The sequence below is a fragment of the Mya arenaria genome, chromosome 1 (genome assembly GCF_026914265.1).
Source record: "Mya arenaria isolate MELC-2E11 chromosome 1, ASM2691426v1".
Classification (NCBI taxonomy): domain Eukaryota; kingdom Metazoa; phylum Mollusca; class Bivalvia; order Myida; family Myidae; genus Mya; species Mya arenaria.
Window position 1 is genome coordinate 14,918,758 of NC_069122.1, and position 16,375 is coordinate 14,935,132.

The 16,375-nt window shown below is 33.0% G+C and overlaps 1 protein-coding gene across 1 annotated transcript; it reads right to left on the reverse strand.

Moving 5' to 3' along the window:
- Positions 1-219: 219 nt before the first annotated feature.
- Positions 220-12,557, reverse strand: LOC128240139 (trichohyalin-like). The gene is made up of 12 exons (XM_052956662.1): positions 12,440-12,557; positions 10,932-11,086; positions 9,552-9,749; positions 7,798-7,905; positions 6,179-6,232; positions 4,769-4,894; positions 4,001-4,074; positions 3,588-3,695; positions 2,880-2,982; positions 2,206-2,315; positions 1,523-1,631; positions 220-1,000 (listed from the first exon to the last, which is right to left on the reverse strand). Exons 2-12 carry the CDS (start codon positions 11,076-11,078, stop codon positions 836-838), a joined length of 1,302 nt encoding a protein of 433 aa, XP_052812622.1. The 5' UTR covers positions 11,079-11,086; positions 12,440-12,557; the 3' UTR covers positions 220-835.
- Positions 12,558-16,375: the final 3,818 nt, after the last annotated feature.

Below are 16,375 nucleotides of genomic sequence, written 5' to 3' on the forward strand. Positions count from 1 at the left end.
TTGTGGTGTTTGAAAGGTTTCATGGTCAAGTGATCTCAATATATGTATGTGTGTGGTAAATAAATACGTGATACGTTGACAAACTACTTACTACAAAAAAAATAAGTTGACAAATTCAAATACTCAAATTCAAAAGGTATTTTAATACTTTCAAAGAAAGTTCTAAAAGCAAGCTGTTGAACGAACGTAATAATATTTATTGTCATAAAAGGCCTACGCCCCATAATAGATATTACAATACAATTAAAGTACAAAACACACATGTATACATGAATATTTACAAATGATCTATTATCTATAAAGTACAAACGTTTATTATCATATTAAACGATTAAGAGGGTAATTTAAGTTGAGTTGCATTTTGGTATAACATCATATGACTGAATATCATTAAATCTAGGGCATTTGAAAAATACATGGAACGCATCTTCAGTAAACAATATATCATTGTTTAAAAGAAATAAAATGCAAGAACTATAATATCAATAGTGATAATATAATACTAAATATTTAACTACCTCTGTTATGTAATTTATGACTAATTCTGAAGTTCTAAATTTAGCAAATTACTTGATGAGAATAGTAAACTGATATTAAGGTATATTTCAACATTCAGAAAAATCACATCTATCGGCAATATTATTGATTTTTCATACGCCTTCCTATATATTTACTGTTGAACTTAGAAAAGCAAATTGATAGGCGTATCGTAAGTCCTCATATTGGACTATTGTGTATTTAATTCGTCCTCAATGCAAGGTGATATTTGTTAATTAAAAAACTTATAGTAGTTAATGAAAAAGTCGTCATATCGAACTACTGTTTAAAACTGTTCTCAAAGCAAGCTAATATTGGAAGTATTCCAATCCTGTGTGGAAGGACGTGTGCCAAGGGAGTGAAATCGCTCCACTCGTATTACTTTCTTGTCGAAATTTTCGGCTCCATACCTGTCAAGTAGCTTGTTTCGTAAAATACGAGTGTCATGCGCTACGTGTCTGGTCTGAAAATTGATAAACAGTGTTAAGTGGAGTTCGTTTCTAAAGCCGTTTTTACGGAGCGCTGCCTCTGAGTGTCACAAACCACGTCATTCGGCACTCCTTGGCCATTTTCCATCAAAAACAAACTCGGATGGTTGCCGCTACATCAGTAGCAGTAGTTCGTAAACTTTTAAATACTAATATAAATTGTAGTGTTTTAATGTGTATTTTAAACATCAAAGTTTAAATTGATTGCCACATTACACACACTCAATTATACTTGCAATGATTACAATAAAATCAAGCAATACACCCTGTGTGTAGTTTAAATAAACACTAAACTTTCTTTGGTTAAAAATACAAACTTTTGAGTTGTTCAAAGTGTTTGAGTGGCTATTAGTTTTATTGCATTTCTGTGTTATTTTGTCATTTTTTTACCAAGTTGTCGGCCCAGGCCTACACGGCCTATATTATTTACTTTAAAAAAAAGCGCGTACGATATGTGCGATTATAAAATGGTCCCATAACAGTTGTTTCACTTATACCTTTTCCATGATTTTAGTGCGTTTCTCCTGTTCCATACTCATTCTGCTCTCGCGGTCTTTAATCTCCTTGTTGACCTTCTTTGACCACCTCATTGCATCCTTCTGCAGTCTACAAAACACATGGGAAGGACTATTGATTGTCCAGTCTACTGATATCTATCGATTTATGCATAATGAAAATTCTAGTTCTAAAATACCAATAATTTCGATCATCTACACCTCTGTTTATGATATGGAAGCTACAGGGACAACCCATGTTCGCAAATATTAACGTAGACACTGTTAAAACCTAGGCACATGGCTACAGCATAATAGAAAATTAACACACAAAACAAACAGATAAACTAATTACAAGTTCTCAACGAACAGATAAGATAGACGTTTTAGCCCTTTACATAGTGTTTGCAATAAAGAATCCCTTATTATATTATTAATATGTCTACAACATACGCCTTGAATATATAAAATCGTAACACTCAGTACAACAAAAAAACTAGTGCCAGCGTTCCTCAATTCTTAAAGTGACATAACTCGACGCATATGTGACTAGTGGATGATTTACTAGTGAACAGTGAAGTATACAGCCCGTCTTGTGCTGTGCCCTAAATAAAGAAAGCGCCAAGTCAACGAGAACAAATACATTGACTGACTTCTTTTCGAGCTAAGAACTAAATGGAGCTCACTTTTTCATATTCTTTCTTTGTTCTCTCTCCTTTTCCTCCCTTTCCGTCTGAATCTGTTTAGAAACGGAATCGAACGCTTTCGCCAGGGTGTCATTAGCCTTCTCTATACCCTGAAAAGATATTAAATCCATCGTCGGTCTCTTTCCAGTTAACACACTTTATATATTTCTAGATGGTCTCGTTGACCCACATACTTATTTCTTTAAAATAGAAAAGTTAAATAATAGTTAAGCCTCTAGGTATGTTACCAAAATTACCATACAATCCACCTGGACAAGTCCAATTGAAATATAAACCCTGATTAAAGGCACAAGGTAGGGACCAAAATGATACTGATTGAGAGATACATACGTTAAACATCACAAACATACCGCTGAAACCTCACACGCATCAAAATAACTGTCTTTGAGCGGTCAGTGCAACACGGGTTTAATAGAACTTGTTCTAACAGTTTTCAATGATTAAAAACAAAACATTATACAAGCCTCGTCGGAGACATAAAATAGCATGGAATTCACGTTCATGTACATTTTTTTAAAACACCGTTTGGGTAATATGTCTATAAATTGAAACCGATCGATGCGACTCATAACAAATTGAGCATTAGTTTATCATTATTCATATTCGTAAAGTCATACACAATACACGGAATAGTCGGTGCAGACGAAGTTTACCTTCTGTGTTTTCTGCAGCATCTTCATCATTCTCTTGTGCTGCTGTTTCTCCTGTTTGCTGTGAGCCTTCAGGGCGTGCTTCATTCGTTCATCTTCCTTTGCCCTGGATGGCAACAGCGTTAAAGGTTAGCATATAAACTGCTAGCAATGGTACTTAAATTACCATCACATATATTTCGATTACACATACTACAATTACTCACACTACAATTACATATACATGTACTCCTATAACACACACTGACACTAGTCATACATCCATTTCAAACACAACCATTCCACATCCTACCATTACACAAAGTACCATTACACATACTACAATATCTCGTGGAACCATTATTCATATTACCATTACACATACTCTACTATTTTACATATTGCCATTACACATTCTACTATTTCACATTCTACCATTACTCATACTACCATTTCTCAAACTACCATTACACATCCTACCATTACACATATAATAAATATTCATAATACCATCACTCAAACTACCATACACTTATAACCATACAAACACTTACATTACTCATACTGACTTAACACACACATTCATTACAATTCCTGCCACTACAAATACTACATCACACACATATCCATTATGTGTACTACTATTGCTCACACTGTCATTTTCAATGCTACCATACATAAACTACCATGACACATAAAACTATAACAAACGTCCAATACTTATTTACGTACACGTCGTCCTTGATTTCTTTGAGACGTTCCTTGACGTGTGTCTCGTAGTTGGATTGAGCAGTTTCCAGTCTGCGTTCTATCTTCGTTACGAGAGCTTTCTGGCCAGCCCTATCGTAATAAAATACACACACCATGTACATCGATTACATTACAGTTTTATTACAAAGACATTTTAAAGCATTCCAGAATTTAGTCTTTCTGAGCCTGAGTCTGAAACTCGGACTGAAGGCATTAATGAAAACGGGTTCTGGATCTCGTTCTCTCAAACTAAAACAGAAAACAACTACAATATTCGGCTTTCATATAATATAGTTCATATATTATCTTTTATTTGCATTTCAAACGCATTTCTAACAAGACAGGACTATGTCCCGAGGACATTTTGTTCTTCAAATTAGAACGGAGTAACTTACTTTGCTTTCTTTTCGTACACAACATGACGTTTTGTGTAATACAACCTCTCTTCTTCGTTTTCCCTAGCGATTCGCTGAAAACAATGAGACAATACAAAAAAACTAGGAACGATCCATGCAGCAAAGAAAGATTTGAATGAGCTTATATTTAAAAAATGCACAAGCTTTAAACATCAACAGATGTTCAATGGGAAATATATATAAAATCATATAACAATATATTCATATAATACAAATGTTTAGATGCCGTTGAAGATAGATGTTGAATAAGCGTCTTAAAACGAACGGTCAATGAAATATCAACATGATCTAATACTTGCATGATCCCTATAATCTTATGAAACACTGGTTTTCGGAGTGTTTCGTAAGGGAAAAAATGTATATTTGAAAATTTTGTTCATAGCTGGAATGTTAATCGATAAAATTTGGTAATTTTACTTAACATTGTTCGACACTCTTTTTAACCATACACACATGTGCATTTAAATGCTCACTTCATAGTATTTGCTATGAACCAACTTGCATCTCGTCATTCAAATGTTTACCCTCATAGTGTTCGCTATCAGTCAACTAGTATCTCGTCATTAATGACATATTGTTCAGTGTCAACCGACCTGTTTCTCGTCATATTGTTCGCAATCAACTAAACTGTTTCCCATAATTAATGGCATATTGTTCGCTATCAACCAACCTGTTTCTCGTCATAGTATTCGCAATCAACTCACCTGTAAACAATCATAAATGACATACTGTTCGCTATCAACCAACCTGTATCTCATCATGAATGATAGTTTCTCGTTTCTCCTCCGCTTGTAAGCGTTTTCTGTCATGTTCTGCTTTCTCTTGTAGTCGCCGGTCGTATTCTCTGGAGTTCAGATCCCACCAATTCTTTTCCTGAACAAATAATAAAACGAATTGTGGGACATTGTAATTGAAGTATATTTAAGAAGGTTGTTCGAGTTCTTCAGTCTCCTTAAATCGTATCTCACACGCTGGGCAGTTCAGAGCCTACCAGGTCTTCCGGGGTTACTCGAGTTCAGGTATCAACGGTTCTCTCCCGAAAAAAACATCATCATGTGAAGAACAAAACCATAACATATACTCGATGTAAAAATAGCGCTACATTCATTTAGTATATATCAGGACGATACATTATATATGCATTGAAATGTGCGCAACGATGCCGTAGAAAGTTTCATATCGCATTCGTTCATTTATTTCGGTTTAAGTTTATTAAACACTCATTTGCTTTTGACCAGAAATAATGCTTTAAGGTCGTGCACAAAATAATTACTAACGGCATTAAACAGTTAACAGGTAATAACCTCCAGGCTCGTTATAAGCAGTAACGTACACAAGCTTCCTAAAAAGTAAAAAAAATGAATGTTTATTTTTCTAAAAAATTCTCCCCTGTAACACATTATATGTACGATAATATTTTACCCACTGTTAAATAGTTATAACAAACCATTATGAATGAAAGCTGCGAAAATGTACATGAAATAATTTTGAAACTTAAATAGCATATATATGGACGCATAGGTGGCAGTTTAGGGTGAAAAAATGGTACACTATAATAAAGTCTCCAATACCACTTTTATCCCTTGCCCAAAGAACCTGAACTATGTAGGTTATGAAATATAATTAATAAGCACAAACATACACTTGCTGAATCTTAGACAGGCTTTTAAGGTAATTAATCTAAGTTGTTTTTTTCACTTTCAATATGATCACCATCATTTGAAGATGACCGCGCATTAATAATTCACTAAAGGTGAAGCATACAAATAAGCGTTCCATCTGAAATGATTTTTCAATGTGTAAAAATATTTAAAAAAATAATAATTAGCATTACTTTCTGTGTTTATTCAATGAAAGATTGACGTTGAAAGGAGCAGTTATCCTTGAGTTATCTCTCCAACTAGATGTTATGAAGTCAACAGTCGGTTACCAAGCACTCATTGTGTTATCATTGGCAACTCCTTCTTTCGTACATATATATCTTTGTAAAACGTAACTGAACTGTTCACAAAATGAAAAAAGACAACATCATTTTTGAAATTGTGGCAAAATTAAAAAAAAAAAATCACCAAATGCAGTTGATGCAATCAGATAACAAATATTTAAATTCAATTCCTTAGCGACTTTCATACAAACTCAACTGTAATAAATATTCACCTGTTTTTCTTTGTGTTCGTCTTCCCACTTAACCATCTCTTGTATCTCCTTCTCCTGAAACCAGCATAAACATCAGCAAACTAGGTACAAGTGTTTACATTACTTTCCAGGACAATTCAGGGTCAGCAATAGCTTGTTTGAGAAAAGCAAAATTAAAAAAAAGATATTGATTGGGAAAAGATGGTAAATTGTATGGGTCTGTTACAAATAAACTGTACTTTAATGAGGCACACATAGTTTGCGGCCACTAACATAACGACACTCACTATAATTCACAAATATTTGTCCTAATAAATGATATGTATTGTCGTTTTTTTTACATTTAGAAATTTGGATTAATGAATCAGAGCGCTAATTTCAACACAATGCTAAAATTAATATGGTCTCAGTTGCATTATAATTCAAATTATTATATTACATACATAAATTCGATATGATATGACCAACGTATACCATTAAGGTTATTTTAGACGCGTTTATGTAGCAATTAATATGAGCATTTTTAATAAAAGGGCAACAGTTTGTGGTGGAAAAATATATTAACGCTCTTCATCGAGCTATTATATGTGACTTATGATAGAAATACTAATGATTTATACTATTTTATTTCAGTTAAGAAAGTCATCACCCAGAAAAAAAATAGAAAATCTCGTCATAATGAACAGTGTAATAGTACTCATCGTTTATTTTGATTATTTTATTTACAAAAATAAAAAAAAAACATGCTGACACTGCCTTATCATTTCTTGCTGATTTATCAAAGTCTTCTTAAATGATTCAGATCGACAGATGCTCACAATACTTTGTATACGTATTACGGTTTATAGTACATGTTTTAAAGATGCACTATTACTCCCAAGTAAGATTTAACACATTTAATAGGATTGTATTAATATATCAAAAAGGATAAACAAATGTCGAAAATAATGGTTCTTATGAAGGATACCGAGTTTAATTTGAAAGATATGTGCAAGAAACACGGTATTTCTACCTTATAAGATGATAGAAGATAGCAGTAAATATTTTAGCATTCACCAATCATTTTATATTTTTGCGTTTTCAGCTATGAAATACACGGTTCTAATATTGTTTTCAGTTATTAATATTTTCCATAAATGCATTATTTAGTAAGTAGTTAAAGGTTTATTACAAAAAAAGCATGTTTAATATAAATGTGTTTGTATTGATTTTGAATAAGTGTGTCACTTATATAAGATGCACTATTACTCCCAAGTATGATTTAACACATTTAATAGGATTGTATTAATATATCAAAAAGGATAAACAAATGTCGAAAATAATGGTTCTTATGAAGGATACCGAGTTTAATTTGAAAGATATGTGCAAGAAACACGGTATTTCTACCTTATAAGATGATAGAAGATAGCAGTAAATATTTTAGCATTCACCAATCATTTTATATTTTTGCGTTTTCAGCTATGAAATACACGGTTCTAATATTGTTTTCAGTTATTAATATTTTCCATAAATGCATTATTTAGTAAGTAGTTAAAGGTTTATTACAAAAAAGCATGTTTAATATAAATGTGTTTGTATTGATTTTGAATAAGTGTGTCACTTATATATGAATCAGTTTAAAGCTCTTTGTGTGACATTACCCGAAGTTCATGCTGCTTCCTCAGATTGTTCTCTGTTTTGTTGTTTGATTCTTCTAACTCTTTCAAAAGTCTGTTCTTCTTTTTCAACCGTTTCTTTGCCCGATTCAACTTAAAAAGAAGAAAAAGTAAAATACAATTCGTGCATGTCTTTTTTCAAGTTTTTGTAGTTATTCAAAAATACATATGCGAGCTCATGGATTTAAATATAATAGAACACAACACAGATCGATGGAAATGATAATTTACATGGTAGATACACCCTCAATAATCGCTCGATTTCAGAAAATTAAAACCTGACAGCATGTTTTTATCCTTAGTTTAAACATATTTTATTCAGCGTAAATATCATTCGTAAATGCAACATGGTATGTCATTATATACATGGTATATTGAATGGGATTACAACGAAAGCAGAGCTTATAATATCACTCTGTGTTGTTGTTTTTATACTTCAGGCAATAAAAGACAAAGACGTTACTGTCTTTTAACTACTACAATTGTGCATTATCTAATGAATTTCAAATAAGTAGTATATCAACTATCTCAATATATTTAAATATTTATGTTTAAATATGCTATTATGTCGTATTTGCATATTTCAAAAATAAACTGAAAGTCTGAATAAAAACAAAACAAGTATATACTTATGTTTCTAATCAAGATGTGCAAATGTATACAACTATTTCCTTGAAGCATATAAAATGGACATTAATTTTCGAAAACATAGTCAGGTTGAAATATGCAATTATGAATTAAAAATGTTATTATTGATATGTTATATGTTGTCTTAAACGATTGAAATTTCATATACATGTATGAACTTGTATACATGTTTTATACTTGTCGACAATGTGTATAGTATTCAAAGACATGAATCTATGATCTTTTGGTAAATAAATGTTCTGCTTAATTGAAGTTATAAAGTGCCCCCATCTCTAAGTTATAATAGGGCTGCACGTCTGTATTAAACGGTACTCATATATTTCGGTTCTATTTATATTAATAGCTTCGTGAGTTGATTCACCCGGAGTGTATTTTCTAAGTTGTTCTGCTGTACAAATCAAAATCGAAGCGGCACGGACAAAATTTTGCCTGTCGGGTGTCTTTTTGATAACCAACGTTGCTAATTAAATGTATTTAACCTTTAAAAGTGGACAAACTACCGACCCTCCTCTAGCATTGCAGAGACCTCGCTATGTGCTCACCCTTGCACATGGAAATAAGTTGTATAAATCTGGAGTGTTTGTTCTTTGTAATGCATTCACTACAGACAAATAATTTTCAAAACCCGTACCAGATCCTATCATCCTCTCCCATAATAATCATCAAACGGAATGATTTTATCCGTTTATAGTTTCCATACGTTTTTTTAATGGAAGAACTAGTCTACCCCATCTGGAATAATTTCCGGAGTAACCCCTTTTTCAAGCGGAGTTTTCAAACTTGTACAACCCTGAGTTTTTTTTGCTAACTAATGTTTGTTTTAGCACAATTTAATGCCCTTACGTTCTAGTTGCACCATTTGTCTATTCTCCTCTTTCATTTTCTTAACACTGGCATTTCTTGGGCCAGATTGGTTGACCACCTTTCACCCAGAGGTTGTAGATTCGACCCTACCATATTTTGTCACACTTATTCTAATAGAATTAATTATAATCTGACCATAACCCGATTTTGTTGTTTTCTACATGTTCAACCTTAATTAATCAAAATGTATGCACATATTCTGCTGGCACATAAGAAGATATATATACCTTTTTCAGCTGGACCATCTGTCGATCCTCCTCTCTCATAATCTCAACCTTAGCCTTATGGTTTTTCTGCTTCTCTAACCGGAAGTTGTCCTTGTCATTCTTTTCCGTGTCCCATGCTATCGAGTTCTTCAGCCGCTGTTTCCAGTAGTTCTTTTCGAACTCTCCTCTCTGTGTGATGAGCCCCAGTATCTTCTCATCCTGAATATTCAGGGGTCGTATTCATAAGGTATTTAAGTGAACATATTCAACTTTGTAAATGTTTTGGAAATTTAAGTCAACGAATATTTTCAAATACCTTAATTACTTCATCAAACATGTTCATACGGATTTATAATTTGGAGATTTGTATTGCTTTTATCATATTTTTTGTGTAAGCAATCTTCATTTTCTCTCAATTCAACTTTGGAACCATACATGTTTTCACTAACTTGAACTTTTTCACTAAGATGCTTTATGAATGCGACCGCTTAATGTTTGGGATGAAATGTAAAATATTATTATTATTGTCAATGGACATTTTAATGCATTCGCCTCAAAAATATGTGAAATTTGAAGGCCCGGTGACCTCACATTATTTTGGTATCATCTGTGTGCAATACCAGAACATGTAAAAATGATATGTATCAAACTCGTTTGATTTCTTGTATTTTTTAAGACTGAAAAATAAATAACATCTAATTTCAATTGTAATTAAGAACAAATATGAAAACTGTTATAACTTTATGTATGATGTAGTTGTGATCATTGACTTATTAGTAAAAAGCCTTTGAAGTGATACCAACATTTTACATTTAGGTTGCTTGAAATTAATCCACGATTGATGTGTGTTTCTTGGATCTAATTCGGTGCATGTGCGTTTGGTGTGTGATCAGCAAGCCGGACACGTAGGTTTCCTTCGAGTACTCCCCCCCCCCCCCCACAAATCAGAAATTAAGACAACTCTCTTGCATAATGTCGTGTCAAGGAGAGTGATCATTATAATGTTGTAAAACAAATAGGTTTAATCAAGGTTGTGTTTCCGGAAGCTCTTCTTCAATAATTAATTAAGATACAGCGGCGCGCGAAGAACGCAAATGAATGATAGTCTATAATTAAGTTGTAACTTAGGGATATGCTTAAATCCTTTATAGCAATAAATGTGTTTCAAATGTGCATAATAGTCAACTGAATGTGTTGGCTCAAATGAAACATATCTAGTAATGAACGGAATCCGCATTTCGACATGTATTGTTCATACATGTCGTTAAAGATTTTTTACAAAAATAATCGGGCGGAATAAATAAAACAAAATTTGTCCATTTTTTTAAAGGTTGGTCGGCATTTCAATTTTTTAAACTATGTCAAAGACAAGTGATATAAAGAAATTAATCGCTACTTTACCTGTGGGGGAACTTTAAGTTTAGCGAGATCTCCGTCTTTCTTTAAAGCTCTACGGATGCCCAGGTCAGTGATGGGCCGTGGTGTTACCAGGTTGTTTTTCTCTGGCAGATGAATGTCGGAATATACCGACCGAGTGTCGTGGTACATTGTGGATTCTAAAACGAAGAATGTATAAATTAAATAGCGTTAGTGTTATGTCTTAAGCTTTAGACATCTACGAATTAGAAATATATTAAACGAATATGATATGTTCAGGAGTGCCTTTTTTCCCTGCCACGCGTCAATACATTTTTTATGACTTTCTGCGATATATATCGTGATAGTACTCGCCGGAGATGGCCACATGTCTGAGCAAAATATGACTAAACGCGTGTGCAATGTCATCTCTGCAATTTTTTGAGCCATATGAGACCATGACGACTTTGTACGAGTCGCATTGACATCTGTCGGTACTTATACGACATAGCATGTATTATAGACATGCGCGATACTATTAGAATTGTGTATGACAAGGCTCGAGTGTGTGTGGGGGGGGGGGGGGGTGAGCGTGAATGTTTTAAAACGAGTTGTAGTAACGCCAAAGAAAGTACGCACAGTACAGCATACACAGTGTTACTGTGACTCTCCATTGCATATGAGTTCTTGAAATCTTTGCTTATTCTTATTCTTGGTCACAGTTCAATACGTATATTTTTATAAATGCGCCACCGTTTGCATCGAACGTAGCAAGGGTTCATACGAAGTTCTACGCTTTCTCTACGGTTATACTGCCACTCTTATGCAACTTATTACGATAATTATCTTGAGTAGACCTTGATTTCACTTTTACACAATTAACAACGAGTTTTATTTAAATACAGGATGTGTGTGTTGCTGATCAAATGCGCCACTAAACGTAGAAAATCTATAACAATCTTAGCTTATCGTTCGCCCACCATGATAAATCTTTGTTAATATTACGAAAACCTTCAGGGGACAACAAACATTTTTCATTGATCACCAAAAATCCTCATAAGCGTGGAGTTTTCAAAACGCAAGTGGAGAGGATTCTTCATACCTTATTATTATCCAGAGCGTAAAAGATCGTACTGCTTGCACAGCGATATCAAATATGATTGACTTCAATAAATGACTTGTTTTACAAGTAAACGATTTTCAGACATACCTTGATGTTGATGTTATCGTTTTGAATTTGTTTCTTATCAATCAAAATGAAATCGTATAAGGCTACAGGTGTTTATATTTGTATTATAATTTACCGAATGGAATAGTATCAAGTAATGAACATAGTCCGCACAAGTAACATGGACTTTTAGTACATAATTTTTGCGACATTTAAAATATTTACGAGCATACTTGACCGTGAACCAACAAGAAATGATCGCGTTCTTTTACCGGAATTTGTTTTGCAATTTTATAATGAAAACATGTTAATAATTGATAGATATACATGTAGATAAATCGATACTTTGACCTGTGCTTCTGGTACAATATATGTTTAGACATACCTAGATAATATCCTTCTTAATCCGTTTCTAAATATTCTAATAAGAAGAACAATCCATGTAATACGGTGTCAAATATTTAAATGTACTCCATACAGTGTCATAATAATATGAATAGAAATAAAAGCCTACCCAGTACCATGTATTGCAGTGTTCAATTTCATAACGAAAGTCGAGAAGTCAGCGGGCTTGATTTATCAAGATCAAAAGACTGAAACAATAGCTATTACATTACTTGAGCCCGAGTCTAATTACATAGTTTTAAGGTCAATCAATAAATTAGCAGATACGACGTCCTTTTATTTGAACTGGATACGCATGCTTTCCTGCTCTCCTCTTGTTAGAACATAATTATTTGTTAAAGGTCTGTGTTTAAAGGCAAACGTATGAGCTTGCTGTTTTGTACATTTGGTTATATTTTTCAAATTCAATAATTAGTTTAGTGAAATGATCAGCGAAAGCACATTCTTTTATTGTATATAAGTTCGGTACTAGTAAGAATAACTTTCCGCTGTATGTATAGGTTTAAATACTATAAAATCGAACAACTCTGTAGGTTTGAGTTTCCATAGGCAGAAGCGCAGATGACCAATTAAATTAGGCTTTAACATTTAAAGGCACACATTATAATCTATGGTGTTGTTTTTTTAATTGATAGTCATGTGGCCACAAATTTTTTATTTATAAAAGCGTCAACATGTCACTAAAAACTTTATCTATACACAAATCATATGGTTGTTTTTGGTATTTATCATAAAAGTTAATTGAGTTAAAAATAACAATGCATTAAAAATGCATCAACCTATATTGTGCAAATTAATCGCATATACAGTTATGAGATAAAACATGATATGAGTTTATATATATATATATATATATATATATATATATATATATATATATATATATATATATATATATATATATATATATATATATATATATATATATATATATATATCATAAGGAAAATCAAAATAAAATTTCAAGCATTCAAAACAAGAAAAAAACAACAACATTTGTTAAAACCTTCTGGAAAACCTATTGTCAAACTGTTTAACGTTCGCATTTAACTTTTTATTTGTAATACCGGTGATTCAAGATGCACGTAAAGCAGGTGCTTTAAAATATAGCTTAAGCGCCATTGACAACCTATACTACATGATTCCATGACAACGATTAAAGATGCACTCTTACTCCCAAATTAGATTTACCACAATGAATAATAATGTTTTAATATTCTAAAAAGGGTGAATAAATGTCGAAAACCATGGTTCTTATGAAGGATACCGTGTTTAATTTGTAAGAAATGAGCATAAAACACGGTATTTCTATCTTATGAGACTATATCAGACCATAGTTAATCTTTTAGCATTCATCAATCATTTAATAATTTTGCGCTTTCTGTTATTAAATACACGGTTACAATCTTGTTATCTGTAATTAATATTTCCATAAATGCATTATTTAGTTAGTAGTTAAAGATTTATCATTCAAAATTGATGTTTGTTATACATGTGTATGTTTTAATTTTGAACGATGTTCTTACAACGCTCGACCGGTTTTCTCTGATGACCAAATAAGGCATAACTAGACATTTCAAGCCAGATTTATGGGCATTGCTATTCATGCTGTGATTGGTATAAATATCGAATATATTCCTAATGGTGTTTGAGTCATGTTCAAAGATAATGTTTTATATCATCTGGAACAGAGATGTGTGCTTTTTGCGTAATTATTATTCCCTTCCTTTTTAATTCTGTCGTTATTCTCGTTATAAAATATTACAGTTATATTTGAACTGCTGTGTATATAAGGCATTTTTTAGATATTTATTTTCATAATAAACATCAGAGTCTAATTCAGATTTGTTAAAACGTATATGGTCAAAACATCTTAGTGATATCTGTGTTTTAACTTTAACTCCAGAAATTTAAGTTCTTCCAGGCGTATTTAAACTTTATGTTCGCTGTATGGACTTTCGCAAGTTATAAACGAGCGAACGCTTTTTACTAAAAGAACCCCATCCACACTAGATAAGTAGATTTTTCTTCTCTGCCAACACTTACAGCTTAATATATCCGGATGTTGGAGGTCCTTTTCTTACACGTTTCTAGGGCAAATTAGTTCATGTAAAAATTCAACTTAACTTTGGGATATTATTTTTCGAAACGAAACCACTTTCGGGCAAAACGGAAACGTTCTGTTATAAGATTTCGGGAAAAAATCTTCTCTAAAACTGTCCAATTTAAAGGTTGGTGGATGGTTTTAAAGTATTTTGTTAAACCTCAATCTAATCATCGTATGAATGCATTTCAAGATCCCACTAACAGAGAACTCTGTCCAGATGACGCTGGTAAAACTGAACTTTTATAAATCAATATTAATTAGACGATAGTGGTCATGTCATGTCGACAGCAAACAACAAGTACAATAATCATAATATTGACATTATTGCATTGTTACCGAGTGAGGTCACTGGTATTTTAAATTCACTTCCCATTAATGAAGCCTCAGGTTCTGATGGCATAAATAACCGATTCCTTAAACAATGTTAGCAATTCTTAGCTCGCCCGCTGTGTCACCTTTTTAAAACGTCTCTTTCTATCGGTAAGTCCCCAAAACAGTGGAAAGATGCCAGTGTATGTGCTGTTTTCAAAAAGAAAGTTCCGATACTTCCTGTACATTATCGTCATATGTCCCGACTAAACACAACAGAAAAGGTGTTTGAACGGGCAGTACATAGACACTTTCTTAACCATATTCGTGAAATGATTTTTTCCCCGTTTAGTCAGGCATTTTGGCCAGGTGATTCCACCGTTAACAAACCACTTTCTTTATACCTATTTACCTTCTGTAAGGCGTTAAAGATGATGGCCACGAAGTTCAAATCGTATACATTATACAAGTAAGTCATCTTATGACATTTTGCACAAGGGATTGCTTGGGAAGCTACAAAAAACAGGTGCCCTTGACAACGAACTATCGTGGTTCCGTGATTACCCCAGTAATCGCAGGCAATGTTTAGATCTCTCTTTCTTGCTGCATGTCTATTCTAGGGTCCCTTTAATTTTTGGTATTTACAAATGACATTGTTGTCAACATTCGTAGTAATGTAAGGTTATTTGCAGACGAAACCAGTCTTCACATCCTCGTTCACTGAAGTACTCCAGACGGACGGATAGTATAACTGCCTGGGCCGATAAATTGATAGTTATATTTAAGCTCGCAAAAACTATGCAAATCGCGTTCTTCCAAAAACGACAATTACGTTTATATACAGAGTTATCTTTGCATGGTAAAAGAAATTCAGAACCTAATTCGCACAAAGATCTGGGGTGGTCCCATTTAATGACTGTACTGAAAGGTAAAGCCGTCAATCTTCTCTCCTATAAAATGAAAACGGCCTATCATCCCTCACACCTCCAATTAATATTTCCTTATATTATACCTTACATGAATGTGTCCCTTTTTTGTGTATATAAAGTGGATCGGTCCGTATATCAATGAATTTTAAAAAAAATCCAGTTTTAATGACGTCAGCGGTCCATATAATGTTTTTGGCCGGTCCGGACCTCGTCAAAAATATAATATGGACCGCTGACGTCATATAATATGGACCGCTGACGTCATGAAACTGGTGAGAGTAATGCTTGCAATTTTCACAACGACATTTTTTCCCAAGTTATTATTATTAGATTTGATCAATAAAACACATCAAAGCGCTTTAAAATTGTTCGGTATAATATAAGAAATATAACACACCACTTCGGGCCATATAGCATAATAAATTTTATATATTATGTTAAATAAATTATGTTTAAACTAATTACTTCTTGTTTGTAAACTGAACCGATTCAAGGAAGGCAAATCCTAGTAAAAAAAACAACAGAAAAATATCTATTGTATCATATATATCATTATGAACATAAAACGAAC

Bases quoted from the DNA above. Each gene is read 5' to 3' on its own strand.
- LOC128240139 (XM_052956662.1), bottom strand. From the start codon at position 11,078: ATGTACCACGACACTCGGTCGGTATATTCCGACATTCATCTGCCAGAG. The intron at 4,075-4,768 runs GTTGGTTGATAG...CATTGTTTTCAG, and splicing joins TCATTCATGATGAGATACAG to CGAATCGCTAGGGAAAACGA. The intron at 3,696-4,000 runs GTAAGTTACTCC...TTATTACGATAG, and splicing joins GTGTACGAAAAGAAAGCAAA to GGCTGGCCAGAAAGCTCTCG.